Here is a 20,940-nt window from a genome sequence, read left to right as displayed (position 1 = left end):
TGAACATAACCTGGGACCACTTTACAATGACCATGTACTGTATTCTTGACACCAGGCTTTACGGGTTCTCCTGTGACCAGGTGTCAGTGGAATGAACCTTGCAGGTCTCCAGGCAAATAAACCGTGTCTGTTCAGTCGTCTGTAGACTGTGTGCCTGGAGAACTGTTCCAGTGGCTGCGGTAAGGTTCTGAGCAAGGCTACTTGCAGTACTCTGTGGTCATCTGCAGGCACTGATGGTGAGATATCAGTCTTCTTGTGGTGTTGTACACCGTGGATGTCGCGTACTGTAGCGCCTGGACACGTTTCGTGTCTGCTAGAATCGTTGCCACAATCGTGAGAACACACTTTGTGGCACAGGGAGGACCCGTGCTACGACCTGCTGTGTTTGACGAGCCTCCAGTCACCCTAGTATTCTACCCTTCATAACATCATCATTTTCAACACACAGTCACCATTAGAACGTCAGAAAACTCTGCACGCTTACTCACTGCACCGTACTCTTGACATGCACCAACACACCTCCGCGTATGTGGACTGCTGCCAGCGCCACCTTGCGATGACTGCAGGTCAAATGCACTGCATGGTCATACACTGAGGTGATTTAAACCCACAAACTGCCCACCAGAGCATGTATAAAAGTACACGAAACTATTTTAATTTTCATTGGGAACAGTTCCATCATTTTATCGGCATTTGATGGGTGGCGTGGGGCGAGGGGAGGATGGATACGTTGATGGAAATAAAATAAGAAGGGTCGATCATAGGGACACAAAGATGAAGGGAAGACACCAATATGTGGAACTCTGAATTCCTTATGGGTGGTAATACATAAAAAGCGTACCTCTGTCACTACATTTCTCTTCTTTATTTGCTTTGAACACATTTCCTCGTTTCAGCTCGGTTTACTGAAGTTTTTTTCGTACGGTATATTGTCCCAGTCAACTTTCATCATTGAACATTAGACCCAAAACTTTGCCTGCTAGTTTATTATTTATCTCCCCAATCCACTTCATGAGCTCTGTTTTTATTTACTTACATTTCCATAATATTGCAACTGTTTGGGTTGCAAGTATCTCAAGTTTCATCCAATTCACATAACCGTAAAATTTTAATCTACGTTTTCTAATGTCATTGTGAATGTCTGTAAACTGTTTGATCTCATGGCTGCTGTTTAGGCTGAATGATGGATTTTTCGTATGATCTTTTGTTCTTTTTTCAGTGTTTTTGAATCTGCTGTGTTTTGTGTTATAGTATTGCTAGCTTTTAGTAAGTGTGAAGCCGTTATCATTAAAACTTTCGCAGTGTGTGTGTCATTTTACCTTAAAGTTCCTGGTTTTTTTTCCCCCCGAGTCAGTCCTGTCAGTCTGCAATGCGATAAAGACTTCTGAAATGTTAATCTAACTGCCACTCTCTTATTCATTTTTAACTTACTGAGAGTTGTTGGATAATAGACTGCTTTTACAGAAGCTTTGAAAAGTGAAACCTGATGGTGTAATATTTAGGGCTATGGTGTTGGTTTCCTTTACATTATTACTTCGTGGCTGATGTTAATATAATGTGCAAGGCATACATATGTACATGCATACATAATGTGATTAGTGTGGTTTTCATAATGGTGTAATTCAGTGTTTGATTACTGCATGACTAACTTTGCCTTTTGTGGTGTAGTGGTTCTTGGTCAACATTAGCATATTTTCCTTATAACTTTGCTGTGGCAATCAGTGTATTAACAAACCGGTAATGTATTGAGATCTCAAGTTTATTTGCAGTGCAACATTTTGTTCTGTAGAATGGTAATTTGTAATGAAGAAATTTGATTGTGACATTAGTTTCATTGTGGGGAATAATTTCTGACAGAACCTGTACCGTACTGTCAAACACTGATCCAATGTGTTAGCAGTGGTGCATCTTCATTGTGTATCTAACAGGTCCACTGCCTCCACCCCACTCTGTCCTCCATCAGCTTCAGACTTCCACATAACTCACTTTATAAATGTTTACTACAGATTTTTGTTATGAAAGTCTTGAGAAAAAATGCGTGAGGCACTGGTATTTAAGTCGTCACAGTTAATTGAATGCTGTTACAATGAGTAAGCAACCTAAATTAATGTAAGGGCATTAAAGTCTTCAGTGGGTGCTGCCAGAAATATTTTTACAGTTCAGAACAGCAGTAGGTATCCAGCAAAAGTTAAGTTTTCTTTCCTTGTACATTACCGACATTCGTACTTAGGTTGACATACGGGAGACGTGTGGGTTTCAAGTAAAAACATTTTTAAACTTCATGTGTGTTTATTGACAAATCAAAGCTCATTGCTTGCCATTTGATGCGGGCCAGACTCAAACTTGTGAAAAATAATGTTGTCGAGTTGACGCCTTATCATTTCGAATGCACAGCTGAAGTCTCTTCTACAAACCCAATTTCTTTGCAGGGGTGGCAGCAGTTTGTTGAATGATAACTTATTTCAGCTGGTCCAAATTTCCTGGCTCTTGAGGTACCCCTCCCACCACCACCACCACCACCACCACCACCACCACAACAACAACAACAACAACAACAACAACAACAACAACAACAGCAACAACAAAAAGTCGCACATTAATAAATCTGAAGACCTGGGAGGCCAAGGGACATTGTCAAACCAAGAGGTGATAGATATGTCCAGGAAAAATGGCTTTGTGGTGTGTGATATAGTTCCATTATGCTGGAACCGAACATCTTTTAAAGGTATTCTTTGTCTTCTCAATTCTGGTCTCAAGAATGTTTCAAGCATATGACTGTATCGAGTGACTGTGGTCCCATTTTGTTCCTAAGACCACACATGACTGACTTTTTCAGAGTGTAAAGGATGCTGATGAGTAAGGTGTGGTTGCCCAGGAGCCCAGTAATGTAGGTTTTGTTTATTGACAGTCCTGTTTAAATGAAAATGAGCTTCATTGCTCATCAGTAAAATCACGTTATCACTCAAAATCACTTGCATTCTGCAAGTGAAATCTTCACAGACAGCAAAATCAGTTGGCTTAAGTTGTTTAACAATAAGAAGTTTGTACAGATGGAAGTTTGATGTACGCATAATTCATCTAACTGATCAGTTGATTTTTAGCTCACTAGTGACTAGCTGACCATTCTGGGCTTCTGACTATCACTTCCCTTACCCTTGCAACATTTTCTAGTGTCATTACATTGGGTCTCAGGCCTATATGCTTATTATCTGTCATGTTCCCAGCTGATCTGATGTGTTCACCCATCTGAGGATTGAGTCAACTCAGAACAACTCAATGTCAACCAGGATTTAATTGCGCACAAAATATTTGCTGCGTAACTGTATCAGACTCGCCACTTTTGATGAAACTGACACAGATAAACAACTGATGTTGCAAGTCCCACTGCTCCACTGTTACTGAAATGCTGTCTTGTGTGAAGGAAAACTACTCCTGTCACTATGTGCTCAGTATTATACTGTTCAAAACTGTCGTGTCACCTTGTGCTTTGGTGACTAGTAGGAAACTTGTCGAAACATTGGGACACCGCATTGCCACGACTCTACTGACAAAATTTCATCAGTTAAATTTGCCGAGAAATCCTACATTCTCGTATATAACAAATAGTGTGAGTAAAGGCTTTTCTAACATTTTGTCAACAAAAAGTATATTACAGGTTGTAACTATTCTTAGGATTTCTCAATACACTTTTGCCTTTTCTCAAACACTTCCTTCTTCCATATGAAAATTCCCTTCTCAGGACTGTTAACTGAAGTCATGTTTGAATATTTACTGAATTCATCTCTCTGCTTTTTGTTCCTGAAATTTTTGTCCTGAATGTCCAATACTTAACACTACTGGTCCCATTACACTTCTCTTTTGCACTTGTTCCCTTCAGAGATATCAGAAATACTGTCCTTTCATAGTGAGACTTCATTTTTCAAAGATCTTTTGGATGCTTGTTTCATTTCCCTTACTTTCATATTTCAGTTAACTTTATCAGTCTTTGTTATATATTGCAAGCATTCTTTTAAATGTCATTAGTACTAGAAATACAGGGTGTATATAAAGTCTGGGAGCACTTTCAAGTATTTATTGCACAAGAACTAAAGATGTCATACATATTGCATTTTGAAGAGAAACTCTGAAAGTTTTTTTACAAACATTCGATATGCGAACCATGAGTGACCTGGCAGACGTCAATACGGTAATCAAATTCTTGCCATACCTGCCCCGGCAAGGCATTGTCTACTGTGGCAGTCACTTCCTATATTCTCTCCCGGTGCTCTGCTACATCACGTGGTAGTGACAGTGCATACACCAGATCTTTAATGTGTCCCCACAGAAAAAAGTCACATGGAGTGAGATCTGATGATCGGGAGGCCATTTCGAACTCAAACACACAAAAAGCTCACTCTGCACCTGAACTCACCGTGTTTGCGACTAGTGCTGACTATCGGCAAATTACCAAACTACGCTGTGACGGTATACATGGAAAAAAAAAAATTTAGGGTTTCTCTTCAGAATGAGATATGTATGATATCTGAACAGTGTTTGGTTATTGTGCAATAATTAATTGAAAGTGTTCCCGGACTTTATGTACACCCTGTATTTTATATTTCTGACAAAATATGTATCAATATAAATAGCTCAATGACTTCCAGTGCTGACAGATTCCTAGTTATCAATAACAAATCCGTCAGTTCTCCAGTGCCGTTAGCAGTCTTCTGACATAGAAGAAAGTTAAATTCTTCATGTGGGACATTTTTTGGCTCAGACTTGGTTCATCCAATTTACAAAATGCGCCTTTTGCACTCCCTCATCACCTCTTCGATTATTCTGCTGTCATTTTTAGGAATTGGTTTCTAGTTTCTCCTGTTTGAAATAAATAAATAAATAAATAAATACATCCAATCAAAACGTGCAACATAGGTCTGGATTTCAGTTCCACCTCGTCTCCCTAGACAGCGTGCTAACAGTAGTCGGCACACATGTACTACAACACTGCACTATTGCAATATTGCACTGCCAGTTTACTCTCGGGCATAGTTTTGCCAACAGATTTTGCTCAACATAAGCCAATGTAAAATTTTGTACATGGCTGCATGTTCATAGACCGTGAATAGTTACAACTGAAAGAAAACAGCCCTCGGTCAATGTTTTTTTCGTCATTAAATTGATGTATTTTTGTGCACTTTGTTAACCAGTATCAACTTCAATCAACTTTTCTTCGCTGGCATAGTTCATCTGAGATGTATTACAAATTTGCTGGTATGGTGTTAATTGAATCACAAATTTCCACCTCTGTCATCATTTTTACCTTTAATTTGCTGCATGCTGGCCTGGCCTCCCTTTATCTGTGAGTTGTATAACTTCCCTATCTGAGACTTCTTAATTCCACAGGTTTCTGAGGTTTGCTTTTGAAGGCACTTCAAAAAGTTGTCCTATTGGTTTATAACTTCTCCCATTTTGAGCTGCAATCATTTGCACCTTAATCCTTGAATAGACCTGATTCTCTTTACCCTTCCTGATCTTTATACTTGGTGAAGGAATTCTGTAGATATTTTTGTGTGTGGTACCTGATGTTTCCCATGAGGCTGTAACTGCACCAATAAGTGGACTACGCTAGTCAGTATAGACTTATTGTTTTGTGTCAACATGTCCAAACTTCAACACCTGACCTTCTGCCCAGAGGAAAATAAGTATTAGTGTCTTGCTCATGCCTATACTGATGTAATGTTGTTCATTACACCATCCTTGGTCACCGGTAGAAATATCTGCACTGTTACACCCTGTATTTCCAGCAGCTGCATGAGAAATAACTTTTCATGGCTTGTGTGGTTGTAGTTCTGTTTCAGTTGGTTAGTTGTGTGTGTACAAAGATATTTATTTATTTTTATTTTTTACAAAAATAGAAGTAAATTAAATATATAATGTCTGTTTGTTGTATTAATATTTTTAAACTTCATATGCATTATTATAAACTCGTACAGAATCTTGTAACCCAGTTATATTTCATTCAGGCCTTGCTAAAGTAATGTTTATGTTAACAAGAAACAGAGCTTTGATGAAAGTCCAAGGTGGATTTTAATACATATGAGGCTAGATCACTGCTTACCCAAGATTTCTGCAGCAGTGAATGGACATGTAGAAAAAACACAAGTTTTCTTAGATGTGTTGGCAGCATTTAAATGCTCTGCGATGCGTGAGCCACACCAGCTGGGGCGCCGACCGATCTACCCTCTTACGGCTCTACCAGGTGTTAATCCAGTCTCGTCTGGATTGTGGGAGCCTGGCTTATGATTCAGCATCCCATTCGGCGTTGCGGGTGCTGGACCCAATCCTTCATAGCGGGATACGCCTTGTCACTGGTGCTTTCCGGACCAGCCCTGTGAACAGCTTACTTGTGGAGGCAGGAGTCCCTCCACTGCAGTTGCGGTGCCAATGTTTACTGGCCGCTTATGCTGTCCGCGTTTTTAGCTTGCCCGGGCATCCAAATTATCGTCTTCTGTTCCCGCAATCGGTCGTCCATCTGCCAGAACGTTGGCCCCGGTCAGGTTGTACGATTGGGGTCCGCGTCAAAGAGCTTCTCTCTGGGCTTGGGGTTTTCCCTGTTCCACCTCCTTTCCGGGCCCCTTTGTGAACACCCCCATGGTGTGTTCCTCGCTCTTGCCTTCGGCTCGAATTGGCACACTGCCTCGAGATGACTGGGTGTTTGTGTTGTCCTCATCATTTCATCATCATCCAGGAAAGTGGCGCAATTGGACTGAGCAAAGATTGGGTAATTGTACGGGCGCTGATAACCACGCTGTTGAGCGCCCCACAAACCAAACATCATCATCACATCGAATTGGCACGGCCCGAAGGACTCAGTCCCTCCGGAGGCCTTCCGCTGCCACTTTTATTCCATCCTAGCCACGTATCAGGGCTCTGTTGTTGTATACACTGACAGTTCTATGGTCACTGGTCGGGTCGGTTATGCTCTTAACTCTAGGGGACCATTACGAACAAAGATTCTTGCCAGCTGGCTGCAGCGTTTTCAATGCTGAGCTGATCGCCATCTTTCGTGCCCTTGAGTATATCCGCTCCTGCTCAGGTGAGTCCTTCGTTATCTGTAGCAACTCCCTGAGCAGTTTACGAGCTATCGACCAGTGTTTCCCTCGCTCTCGTCTGGTGATGGCTATCCAGGAGTCCCTCCGTGCTCTTGCCCCCTTGCGGCCGCTCTGTGGTCCTTGTGTGGACCCCAGGCCACATTGGGATACGCGGCAATGAACATGTGCACCGCCTGGCCAGACAGGCCACCGGTGAACCAACCCTGGAGGTAGGCCTCCCGGAGACTGATTTGCGGGCAGTCTTACGCCGCGCAGTTATCTCACTTTGGGACACTGAATGGAGCAATCTGCCCACGCCAAACAAACTCCGTCCTGTCAAGGTGACGACGGGTGTGTGACGGTCATCCATGCGAGCCAATCGCAGAAATTCAGTTGTCCTTTGTCGGCTCTGCATTGGCCACACCCGGCTGACACACAGGACCCTCCTCTTTGTTGTTGCGGGGCGGCTTTGACAGTGGCCCACATTTTGTTGGCCTGTCCCCTTTTAGCTGTGGTCAGGCAGACATTTGCGCTGCCTGATACGCTCCCTGCCCTTTTAGCTGATGACTCTGTCATGGCAGGCTTAGTTTTGCATTTTATTCGGGCAGGGGGTTTTTATCATTTAATTTGAGTGTTTGTTATGTTTTTTTGTGTTGATTCTGGCATTTGGCCTACGATTTTAAACTGAGTTTTTAATGTGTCTCTCGGTGGTTGGCTTCTCCTTTTTTTTGTTCCTATGGTCGGCCAACCACCGTCACACTATGTGATTTTAATTTGTTTTGTCTGGTCTTTGTCTAAGTTTCTCCCGTTCTGTGTCATCTGTCATCTATTCTGTTGAACGTTTTTTATTCTCTGTGGGTGTTTTTAGTATTTGGAAAAGGGACCAATGACCGTAGCAGTCTGGTCCCTTTAATCCCCCAACCAACCAAAAGACACAAATTTTCTTAGGTTTGGTGTATGATTTGCTTCATATTTACAGTGAAGACAGCAGGAGTTGAGATGTGTAATGTGGAATAATATTTTTAGGTGGACAAAAAACTATTTACTTTGTTATAGTTACATCATTTTAAAGGTCAAAAAATGTTTTATTTTTCTACATGATTGCTATTGATGTGTGTTCATAGACGCTGAAGCAGTTTTACAAAACCCATGTTACACCAGTTCGCTTTCGGAAGTGTTCAGCCTCATCTTTTATCTTGTCGAAGCAGAACTGCTGCCCAGACGAATGTTCCTTCAACTTAGGGAACAGGTGACAGTCGCTCGGAGCCACATCTACGTAGTGGGTGGGTGCTGACATTCCAGCCCAAGTTCTGCAGGAGGCAGACAGCCTGATTCGCCATGTGTGGATAGGCATTGTCATGGTGATTGCTTGCACTCTTGCTAAACATTCCTCTTCTGCAGTTCTGAATTACCCTTATGAGTTTTTTTGGTGTTGCACCATATTTATCAGTGTTTATTGTTGTCCCAGCAGGCAGACCAACAGTACCCCTCCCTCCAGTCTCAAAACCCAGTACCCGTGACTTTACTTGCATACTGTGTTTGTTTGAATTTTTACAACTTGGCCAAAGAGCAATGCTACCACTCGCAGGACTTGTTTTGACGCAGGTGTAAAGTGGAATGCCCAGGTTTCATCACCCGTGACAATTGAGCCCAAGAAGTTGTCCTTTTCATCTGCATAACATTGAAGAAATATGTGGGAAGTATCAACTCATTGTTGTTCCATGGTTTTGTCAGCATTTGCGATACCCATTATGTGCACATCATCCAATACTGTAGCTTTTCCATTAAAATTCTGTGGATGTTGCTTTCCGAAACATCAGGAACCATGTTACACAAATCATCCAGAGATATCCTGCAATCTTTACACACGATTTTCTCAATATTTAAGACTGTCTAGTTGGAAATTGACGGCCTACTGCTCCTTCCTTTGTTGTGACTTACGGTACGACACCACTTGCAAACGCTTTTGACATCCGAGCACGACTGTCCGTACGCATCAGTCAACTAGCGATTAATAGCTCTGTGAACTTCGCACTTGACTGTAGTGTTAAACAGGAAGTCAATTTTGAATGGCTGCCTGGTCAAGACAGACCGTACAAGCAAAGTGTGTGTATGCCTGCTTGGGAGTGCAAAACCACAAGTTACAGCAGTGCGACCAACAGCCACACTAACAATATCTCTTCAGAGATGTTACTTGTGGTATTGTCCTTGTAAAAAGGAAGAAGAATTTTTTTTGTAAATGTTACTTCATTTTGAAGTGGTGGTTACCAAGAAATGTGAAACAGTAAGTCATTCTTCTCCATTTGAAAGTTTACTACTTGTGTTGGAGTATTGTTTTAAGATTTCTAGGGTTTGAAACATGAGTATGAAGGATTTAGATTTCAATTTGCCATATGGAAGTGTAATCAAAAGAGCCTCTCATGTCAGTTTACTCTGTGAGACTGTGCGAAATGCACGTGCACGATTGCCTTGTAAATACTGTTGGTAGAGGACAGAGGCCAGAAATTTGCTCTCACAGTATTTTGTGCCACAGCAATGCCGACATGCCACAGAACGTGCTCATGAACATTCCGAGGGCGAAGACCCACCACCGCAAGAAGGTGTCTCCTGGCAGCGTTACAGAGTTGCCTTCCGACCTAGAAGACTTGGACGGTCTCGAATATCCACACGACTTACCTTCAGAGGTAATCAGGATAGCGGAGGAGATACGCAATGAAGAAATCGACTTAATGGACGAGAAGACATTTGAGGTCATGCAGGATGTGTGGCTGAAAGCTGGAGAGATGGGTGAGTACTCAGGTCATACCTTTTTTTTTTCTTCTTCGTGTTTCGTGTAATACGAATGTTTGATTTGTGACAAAACTTGGAGTGTAGTCTATCACCTGTTGACTTATATTTCCTTTTCTCAAAGTCTTTCATGATTAGGTTATGCATATTCTATTCAGAAAGAATAGCAGAATATTTTAGGATGTGGTAGTATAGACTAAAACATTCCATGTAACAAGTTATAGTCTACCCGATTTACCTACACAGATGCTGTCAGTAGCCTGCAACTCTATCTATAACTGGTTGAAATTTTGGTAGTGAAAGTGTGCTATTGTCAGTAATGCATTCCAAACTAAAACTTGGAAATTCAAATACTTTACCACTTTGATGTTAACTGCACAATTGTTTATGACCAGTTTGTGTGTCTTATACTTCCTTTTGGTACAGATAAATGGGTGGCACATACTAAACTTGGTTGGTCTTGTGCAGTAACTGCAGTCGGAGTACAGTAACTGATAGTTTGCTATTAAGTGTGGAAAATAAGCAATCAGCATGTCACAAATTGAATCTCTCTACAGTAGCAGCATAGTTTAGACAGGATATTACTGTTCTTCAACTCACATAGAATTATTAACATTACTGAGAAGTGTGCAGTAGGACATTATTCTCATTAAACAACACAAGTCATTTTTAGAAAGTTTGCGTTAACCCTTGGATGAATAACAAGGGTCTTCTGGACCTGGCAACCTTCCATTTTATCAATAAACTAATAAATCTTTATTTTAGTTTACAGCATGTGTAATCCTTAAAAATGTGGCTGACATACGTCAGTAAAAACCTGTGGTACTAGTAAAATTAATGATTTTTCTTTATTAAATTCCTCCTTTATTAAATTCCTAATCATATTTGTTCAATGCATGGGAGGTGTCGTTTAGACCCATTAGCAAACAGTTCATATTTCATCTGTGCTATTACGAAAAGGATAGATTGCTACTCGTAAAGAAGACCCATTGAGTTGCAGACAGGTACGATGAAAAGACTGTTATGCATTATAGGTTTCAGCCAAATCCTTTATAGGTTTCAGCCAAAGCCTTCTTCGGGGAAGTGTGTGTGTGTGTGTGTGTGTGTGTGTGTGTGTGTGTGTGTGTGCGCGCGTGAATAGAAGTCTGGAGTGGGGCATGAAAGGGGGAGGGATAGCAGGATAAGGGGAGCAAGGATGGGGAGAAGAGCTATCTTGTGGGGCACGTAGGGACTAGCAACTGCTAAGTGCAGTGCTGGGAGGTAGGATAGGAGGGAGAGGGGGGGGGGTGCAAAAAGGTAGCAAAAATGAGAGGAGCAGGGAAGCAAAATGGACTGGCAGATACCGTGGCAGAGGGGGGCATACAAAGAGGACGGGGGAATGTGAAAAAGGAGGAGATAATAGGACAGTGGGTGGAAACTGTTTGGTGCAGAGTGTAGGAACAGTATGTTACCATAGGTTGAGTCCCAGATCATTTTGGGAGCAGAGAACGTGTTGCATGGATAACTCCCATCTGCACAATTCAGAAAAGCTGGTGGTGGAGGGGAGTTACCATATGGCCCGGGTTGTGAAGCAGACATTGAAATCAATCGTGTTGTGTTCAGGTACATGTTGTGCTACAGGGAAGTCTCCTTTGCCCTTTGTCACAGTTTAGTGGCAGCTGTTAATTGTTGTGGACAGCTGGTTTATAGTCATACCAATATAAAAAAAGCTTTGTGATGGTTGCAACAGAGTTGGTATACAGCCAGACTGCTTTCACAGGTGGCCCGACCTGTGATAGGTTAGATTAGCCTGTGACAGGACTGGACTAGAAAGTGCTGGGTGGGTGGATTGGGCATGTCTTGCACCTGGAACTTTCACAAGGGTATGATCCCTGTGGCAAGGAGTTGGGATTGGGAGTGGCATAGGAATGGACTAGAATGTTGTGGAGGTTGGGTGGACAATGGGACACCACTTTGGGAGGGGTGGGAAGTATCTTGGGTAGGTTATCCCTAATTTCAGGGCATGCTGATAGGTAAAAGTCCTGGCAAAGGATGTGGCTCAGTTGTTCCAGCCTGGGTGGTATTAGGTGATGAAAGGGACACACCTTTGTGGCTGGTTCTTGATGCTGGGAGCATTGGAGGTGTGGAAGAAATGGCACGGGAGATCTGTTTGCGGACTTGGTCTGGCGGATAGTGCTTGTCTGTGAAGGCCTCGGTGAGACCCTCAGCATACTGAGAAAGAGTGTTTTTGTCACTGCAGATATGCTGCCCCTGGGTAGCCAGGCCGTATGGGAGGGATTTTTTGACGTGAAAGGCATGACCAGCTGTCAAAATGCAGGTACTGTTTGTAGATAGCGGGTTTAATGTGAGGTGTGGTTGGAGCCATCAGAGAGAGGACACGGCCAACATCTAGGAAGGTGGCATGGTGGGTTGAGGAGGACCACATGAAGTGGATGGGAGAGAAGGTGTTAAGGTTGTGAAGGAACAGAGATACGGTGTATTGGCCCTGAGCCCAGATTATGAAGATATCAGCAGTGAACCTGAACCAGATTAAGGATTTGGTGTTTTGGGAGGCTAGGAAGGTCTCCTCTAGATGGCCCATAAAAGTGTTGGCATAGGAGGGTGCCATGCTGGTGCCCATGGTTGTGCCACGGATTTGCCTATATACTTTCCCTTCAAAGGAGAAGTCATTGTGGGTTAGGATAAAGTTAGTAAGGTGAATGAGAGAGTGGATGTGCGGGGTGTGATATGGGTGAGAATGAAAGTGAATTCAGGGTGGAGTTTCTGGAAAGGACCTAAAGCTTTAAGCAGGAATTGGAGGTTATGTTGGACTACTGGGATGGGACCACTCTGGCAGAGTTGTAGATGGAAGAGTCGGACAACTGGCAGATACCTTCTGCCAGGTAGTCACTGAGACAGTGGTAGAGTCTTTGCCCGCAGGGAGGATGATTAGGTCAGGATCTGATATTATTAAATTTTGCTTGAGACGTTTAAGTCTTAACTTCCATCATTATTTTAGGTCAGGAACTGTTTTGTGACTGGATATTGCTGCCCTTTCCTCTGAAGAATAGTTGGTGTTCAAATGTTGGTATTCATAGGAGGGGACCTGGGGAAGGGTGATGAGGCCAAGTTGCAGGTAAAGAATTCCCAGAAGATGACCTGCAGGTGGTTAGGTGTAGTAGGACGGGATCACGGTTGGATGGTGGTATGAACTGGAGAGGCAGGGTTCAATGTTGGAATTACTTTGGCTTTGGTTGGAGAAATTGGTGGCAAATGTTTCCATTGCAGGGGTAGGGAAAAGGAGAGTAGGTCTTTGTCAGGTTCAGTGTGGTTAAATATTTGTGTAGGGATAAAACTGAGGCTTTTGGATAGGCCAAACTTATGTGGGGCTGATGATTTTGGTGATAAGATTAACTAACAGTGTTCTGGGATTGTTTAAGCTCTGGATTTGGAATGTTGGTAGGGAATTTTGGGGGATGTGGCAAGTTGAGAAGGTCAACTAAAACAAAGTCTGGGTGCTTTGAGGGGTGGAGAACACTGGGTAGGATAATGGTGCCCCAAGGTGGCAGTAGGCGTGTTGTTCCCACACAAAAGGTCATCTCCTGAAGTGCGCGCGCGCGCGCACACACACACACACACACACACACACACACACACACACACACACACACACAGAGAGAGAGAGAGAGAGAGAGAGAGAGAGAGAGAGAGAGAGAGAGAGAGTTTGTAGAGCCACACTCTTTCTAGAGATGGCCAGACAGTGCCCTTGTGGTTGCAAGTTGGGCTTTAGAGTGTGTGTGTGTGTGTGTGTGTGTGTGTGTGTGTGCGTGTGTGTCCGTGTCTCCTATTTTAGAAGAAGCAGTGTATAACAGTCTTTCTGTTGTGCCTATCTGCGACTCAGTGTCTATCCTATGTGGTGAGCAGCTATCTATAAATTTCATAATATTGTAATTAATGAACACATAGATACTAGAGTACTAACTTTCAATATGAAAACTTCTCTTTATAACCAATGAAAATTGAACACATGTCACGTGGAATGTTTTATTCGAAGTGTCTCTACTACCACTTCCGAAAATAAGAGGGACGTTGCAAAAGGCATTCTAACTATTTTTTTGTCTTGAAAATTGTTATGAATAAAAACATTTTGAAATATACAAATGGAAGGTTAGTTCATACGTAAACATTACGTTTAAGGACACGGATGAACACGGACAGTGCCATAAAGATATAGCACAGTAAAAAAGACAAAACAAATTTTGTAATTTGAACTGTGTTTTGCTCACAGTTGCAACAGTACACAGTAGTACGGGGAGGAACACGGACTTGTGACATCGTAGGATCCCTCGAAATAGTCTCCCAAGAAATCCGTCACACATTGCCACCAGTGTGGCCTCTCCAGGAGCGAATCATTGGATCTGTTGTGTCACTGCTGTGGCAATGTCTTCACGTGTTTGAAAGCATTTTCCGTGCAATGGCTCTTCCAGATTTGGTGTGAGGTCATAATCACAAGGTGATAAGTCTGGGGAACAGGGTGGATGCTCCAGTACTTCTCATCCCCATCGTGCGAACAGATTCCGCACACACATTGTCGTATAGGCTCTCGCCTTTTTCTGAAGGATTAATGAATTGTGTAGACATTTGGGTCATTCCTCCCGAATAGCCTGTCATTGGTGGTGTTACAGGAAAGTGGAGCAGTAGTACAGTGGATGAAAAGTTTGTCCTTGTGGGACAAAATGACACAAACTCATTCCTCCAATGTCATAGGCAACGATGACCATTCCCCACAGTCGTTTAATGAACAAAGTAAGAGCATATGGACTATCAGACCAATTGTGTGTTTGGATTGAAGAGTTCCTAGATAACAGAACGCAGCATGTCATTCTCAATGGAGAGGAGGCTTCCGAAGTAAGAGTGATTTCAGGTGTGCTGCAGGGGAGTGTAGTAGGACCGTTGCTATTCACAATATACATAAATGACCTTGTGGATGACATCGGAAGTACACTGAGGCTTTTTGCAGATGATGCTGTGGTGTATCGAGAGGTTGTAACAATGGAAAATTGTACTGAAATGCAGGAGGATCTGCAGCGAATTGACGCATGGTGCATTGAATGGCAGTTGAATCTCAATGTAGACAAGTGTAATGTGCTACGAATACATAGAAAGATAGTTCCCTTATCATTTAACTACAAAATAGCAGGTCAGCAGCTGGAAGCAGTTAATTCCATAAATTATCTGGGAGTACACATTAGGAGTGATTTAAAATGGAATGATCATATAAAGCTGATCGTCGGTAAAGCAGATGCCAGACTGAGATTGATTGAAAGAATCCTAAGGAAATGCAATCCGAAAACAAAGGAAGTGGGTTACAGTACGCTTGTTCGCCCACTGCTTGAATACTGCTCAGCAGTGCGGGATCCGTACCAGACAGGGTTGATAGAAGAGATAGAGAAGATCCAACGGAGAGCAGCGCGCTTCGTTACAGGATCATTTAGTAATCATGAAAGCGTTACGGAGATGATAGATAACTCCAGTGGAAGACTCTGCAGGAGAGACGCTCAGTAGCTCGGTACGGGCTTTTGTCGAAGTTTCGAGAACATACCTTCACCGAAGAGTCAAGCAGTATATTGCTCCCTCCTACGTATATCTCGCGAAGAGACCATGAGGATAAAATCAGATAAGTTAGAGCCCACACAGAGGCATACCGACAATCCTTCTTTCCACGAACAATACGAGACTGGAATAGATGGGAGAACCGACATAGGTACTCAAGCTACCCTCCGCCACACGCCGTCAGGTGGCTTGCGGAGTATGGATGTAGATGTAGCTGTAGATGTAGATGAACTCGACAGGAGAGGGATTGTGGCAAAATTTATGCCTTTGTGGTGAACCTGAATGATGCCATTTCACGGACTGGCATTTCAGTTCTGACTTGTAGGCCCTGGCCCAAAATTCATCTACGGCGACGGTTCTCCGAAGCGTATTGTCTCCCCCCTCCTCGTAATGCACTAAATGCACGCAACAAGTTCCGTAATGTCGACTTTTCCGATTGACTTGGTGCGTGAGACACTCACTTTCCAGCAACTTTATGCACATGTAGCGAGTTGCATAAAAGCTTGTAGAATATTGTCTTCTCAATGCCAGTATGGTGCTGTAATTGCTGCAGCTTCCATCTCCTCTCATCCTCCGAGCATTGGGCGATCCGTGTATCCGTGCTGACAGGCCGCTCGGATTGGTGCGTGTTGGCTGTTACAGCTCTACCACACCTGAATGCACTTACCCACTAAGCAACCATTCAGCACGGTCGAGCAGCATTTCCTTCCGCTTCCGTAAGTTCCTCGAGGCATTGGCGCACGTTACTTCCACGGCGAACGGCATTCTTACGTAAGAGTAATGTTCCGATCGGGTAACGTCTGTCCTGAATGGGTGCTTGGCTCACATTGTAGTCTCTCTTCTCTCTCGGTTTTGCCGGAAATGGCTACCGTCTATTGTCGTGCCACTGGATTCTGTGGGGAGACCCCCGATGTCACGTAATGTGTGTAGATTGTAATTTACTATTGTGTACTGTTGCAAATGACAGTAAAACTAGTTAACAATGACAAACTTCTTTTTGTCTTTTTTCTCATGCTGTATATCTGTGGCTGTATGTGGATTCATCTATCTCCCTAGATGTAATGTTTACACATGAACTAACGTACCATTTGCATATTTTAGAATTTTTTAATTCATTACCATTGTTGAGACAAAAATAGTTGCCACGACTTTTACAATGATCCTCTTATTTACTGTTGTTGTTGTTGTGGTCTTCAGCCCTGAGACTGGTTTGATGCAGCTCTCCATGCTACTCTATCCTGTGCAAGCTTCTTCATCTCCCAGTGCCTACTGCAACCTACATCCTTCTGAATCTGCTTGGTGTATTCATCTCTTGGTCTGCCTCTACGATTTTTACCATCCACGCTGTCCTTCAATACTAAATTGGTGATCCCTTGATGCCTCAGAACATGACCTACCAACCGATCCCTTCTTCTGGTCAAGTTGTGCCACAAAGTTACCCTCTCTCCAATCCTATTCAGTACTTCCTCATTAGTTATGTGATCTACCCATCTAATCTTCAGCATTCTTCTGTAGCACCACATTTCGAAAGCGTCTATTCTCTTCTTCTCCAAACTATTTATCGTCCATGTTTCACTTCCATACAAATACTTTCAGAAACGACTTCCTGGCTCTTAAATCTATACTCGATGTTAACAAATTTCTCTTCTTCAGAAACGCTTTCCTTGCCATTGCCAGTCTACATTTTATATCCTCTCTACTTTGACCATCATCAGCTATTTTGCTCCCCAAATAGCAAAAATTTTTTAATACTTTAAGTGTCTCATTTCCTAATCTAATTGCCTCACCATCACCCGATTTAATTCGACTACATTCCATTATTCTCGTTTTGCTTTTGTTGATGTGCATCTTATATCCTTCTTTCAAGACACTGTCCATTCCGTTCAACTGCTTTTCCAAGTCCTTTGCTGTCTCTGACAGAATTACAATGTCATCGGTGAAGCGAACCTCAAAGTTTTTATTTCTTCTCCATGGATTTTAATACCTACTCCGAATTTTTCTTTTGTTTCCTTTACTGCTTGCTCAATATACAGATTGAATAACTTCGGGGATAGGCTACAACCCTGTCTCACTCCCTTCCCAACCACTGCTTCCCTTTCATGTCCCTCGACTCTTATAACTGCCATCTGGTTTCTGTACAAATTGTAAATAGCCTTTCGCTCCCTGTATTTTACCCCTGCCACCTTTAGAATTTGAAAGAGAGTATTCCAGTCAACATTGTCAAAAGCTTTCCCTAAGTCTACAAATGCTAGAAACGTAGGTTTGCCTTTCCTTAATCTTTCTTCTAAGATATCTTATTTACTATTCCTCCTGAAATAACCTGTCTAGCTTCAATAAAATAGCTTTAACCTGTCTACATTGAATAAAATAGCTTTGTGATTGGCAGAATAAAGTGATGGAAGACAATTTTGCCTACATTAAGTCTGTCACACTTGACAGTTCTTTTGCATTCACGTACAAGATAAGCAACACAGTGAAAAGAACAAAAATTGACTTGTATCTGTCTACAACCACTCGACTCGGTGAAACACCAGTCGGAAAGTTAATGTAAAAGAAGTGTAAATATCAACTGAAAAATATTGAGATCGGTTGAGCATCATTAGCTTCCTGGCAGACTTGACATAAACAGATTATGAAAAATTGAGTGCTTCATGAAGTATTAAATTTGAGGTTAAAGAAAAGTCCTTGTGTTGTTGAGTTAACTTGGAAAATGGAAACAAACTGTTATCTAGAAGCCTACTGAGGAAAATGGTACAGTAATTGACACTTGTCTCAGATACATGGCAAGTAAGGATGGGGTCATCATCCGGACATCCAGATGTAAGTTTTCTGCTGTTTCTCTAAATATTTCAGACAAATGTCATTATTGTTCCCTTAGCAAGGGTACAGTCACTAACCTTCCCTGCCCTTCTGTATTTGATTTAGTGGTCCATATTGAAAGGCCTGACAATTGGCAGTACAGTACAACCCTGCTTTTGCTGCCCCTAGTTAATATTTTTCTGCTGTTTATGAAATCTTCTATCAGTACCTTTGCGTGCACAGAAAATCTGAAGGCAATTTTCGCCCGCGTTTGTGTTAATGCAGTGATATATTTCCCATCGTTTACACTTACTGTAACAATGTTAATGGAGAGGAAAATGCTTTGATTTCAAAAGTGGTGGTTATATAGGGAACTAATAGCACAACGTAAACAGATGCAAGTGAAATGAGTAGCAACAGTGTTAAATTTCGATCATAATTGTCACACATCTTGATTGCTTTATCTGGAATATGCCACAATTTTTGAGGTGTTCATTAGGATAGCTTCTCACAGGACAGTTAAAATTTAACTAAATGTTGCTGATAATGTTGTACAGAATTATATTTCAGTGTGCTGCTGTGTATCTATATAATTTAACTTTATAATGGTGGTTATAGGACACATTTCTCTGATTGGATTCACAGTCATATTTATTATGTCACCTCCACCTGTTGCCAAATGCTATCCTGTATTTTGCATATTTTTCTTAAAAAATCATTTTTAGCATATGTGTGGAAAATGTCAAGGTTTGGTGTTGGATGCAAGCAGTTTTCCACTCTTTAAAAAAATTTTGTGAATCTGGAAAAATGGATAGTCCTCTAAAAAGCATAAAAGAGGGGTTTCATTGTATTTTAAACCTTAACTACAAACTTTTTTTTGGTGCCTCTATCCACAGTAATACTGAAGTTTGTGAAATAGTCATTTTCTGGCATCAGGCTTTTATCTCCTTCGCAAGAGTGCCAATTGCATTTTATGTGTGGTATTATCATATGCTCGGGTCAACTATCTAGAAAAAGTCTCACTGCTTTAATAAGTCTTTTTATTTTAATAAGTTCTACATTAAAAATTGAGAAAATGAATAACAGCAAATTGAAGTATAAATCTTCAGAAAGTACCACAGTTTCACTGGAAGTTTCTCCATCCACTTTTTTTCCGTGGAGATACAAGCTGTGAATTTTCTAAACTATGTATTTATCTTTGAATTGGTTTGCAGGTTATTGCCGGTCGATAACCTCGTGAAACAAAACTGTTGACAAAGAAATATTTTGTACAGAGCGACAACAGAAGAATCCATAGACTCTAGATTCTCACAGATTAGTTTTCGAGAAGTATGAAGGTGCAGTAAATCGTTAACTTACTTCATTGTTCACACCCATGTCTTAAGTAACTTTTTGCAGTGGTGATTGGACAGATGGGGAGTTGTGTATTTTTTTTAATTGTATTTTCTGCACCTTGCCTTCCACAGCTCACTCGTCATATTTCCATTGTATTAATGCAGATTTTAAATAATAGGAGTTATGGTAACACACCATCCTATAGTCAGGAGTCAATTGGTCGATTGACACACAAATTTGGGTTAAAATATTGACAAGCTTTCAGACAAGTTTGTTCTTCAGTTAGTTCTGATGGAGAACTTCGTATGAAAAGCTTAGTAATGCTGTAAATCTTTTTTCTCTACCAGTTGGCTGCTGGATGTCTTGGCTGCATGTTGGGTTGTTGTCTTTGCTCTTTCCACCCAAGATGTTCCACTGTCATGCATCAACATGGATTTTGTTGGCTTAAAATATCTAACTTAAACTAAGTCATGCGTGTTTACATTATTACATTATTACCTGCCTCGTTGGGTTGCATGTAATCAGATAACAGAATTGTATGCAACAGGAGTAATGCAAACCTGCCCTACCGTTTTTCAGCTTCCACTACTGTGAAAATAATTCCAGTCATTAAAACAAACTGACTTTTCAGATATAACAGAGACACTCTTATATGAGGAAGAGCTCCGCAAAAAACGCAAACGGAGGCGAAACAGTGAACACTGCAGCCCGACAAAGAGGCTGAGCAATTTGGAGGAAGACGAAAGCTGCGAAGACAGTCAGCACGAACTTCAGTCGCAACAAGAAGGTGCGAGGACGAAGAAATGCAAACATAAGAGGTAGGTATCCTTTTGGTATTTAATTTTGTATTTTCCTGGCAGTCAGAAGGTACCTAGTGGAACACTTTTCTTGTTAAAGTTCTGTCAGATGTTGTCCCCATTACATTTGCGAATAGATTCTGCTAAAGAAATAATGAAAATGGCTTTATTTAATCTATTATAAAATATTCCTAAAACTTCTATGGAGTGCAGACACAGGAAATTTGCAAGTTATTTTAACTGGTTTTTTGTGCGACCTGTTATGCAGAAAAATATATCTAAAAACAAAGATGATGTGACTTACCGAACGAAAGCACTGGCAGGTCGATAGACACACAAACACACACACAAAATTCAAGCTTTCGCAACAAACTGTTGCCTCATCAGGAAAGAGGGAAGGAGTGGGAAAGACGAAAGGATGTGGGTTTTAAGGGAGATATTAAGGAGTCATTCCAATCCCGGGATCGGAAAGACTTACCTTAGGGAGAAAAAAGGATGGGTGTACACTCGAACACACACACACACACACACACACACACACACACACACACACACACACA

General features: G+C 41.8%; 1 protein-coding gene across 5 annotated transcripts in view; it reads left to right on the top strand.

Moving 5' to 3' along the window:
• The window catches only part of LOC126109623 (lysine-specific demethylase 4B-like), a 387,367-nt gene that overhangs the window by 52,765 nt on the left and 313,662 nt on the right, over positions 1–20,940 (top strand). For 4 of the 5 annotated variants that reach the window (XM_049914665.1, XM_049914668.1, XM_049914667.1 and 1 more), the window contains exons 9-10: positions 9,589–9,857; positions 20,215–20,401. In XM_049914665.1, coding sequence (XP_049770622.1) covers positions 9,589–9,857; positions 20,215–20,401 — 456 coding nt within the window. The remainder of the gene's footprint in view (positions 1–9,588; positions 9,858–20,214; positions 20,402–20,940) is intronic. The other variant, XM_049914666.1, reaches the window with a different exon arrangement.

The sequence above is a fragment of the Schistocerca cancellata genome, chromosome 12 (genome assembly GCF_023864275.1).
Source record: "Schistocerca cancellata isolate TAMUIC-IGC-003103 chromosome 12, iqSchCanc2.1, whole genome shotgun sequence".
Taxonomy (NCBI): Eukaryota; Metazoa; Arthropoda; class Insecta; order Orthoptera; family Acrididae; genus Schistocerca; species Schistocerca cancellata.
Note: the sequence above shows the minus strand (reverse complement) of the source record. Positions and strands in the feature narration are given on the sequence as shown.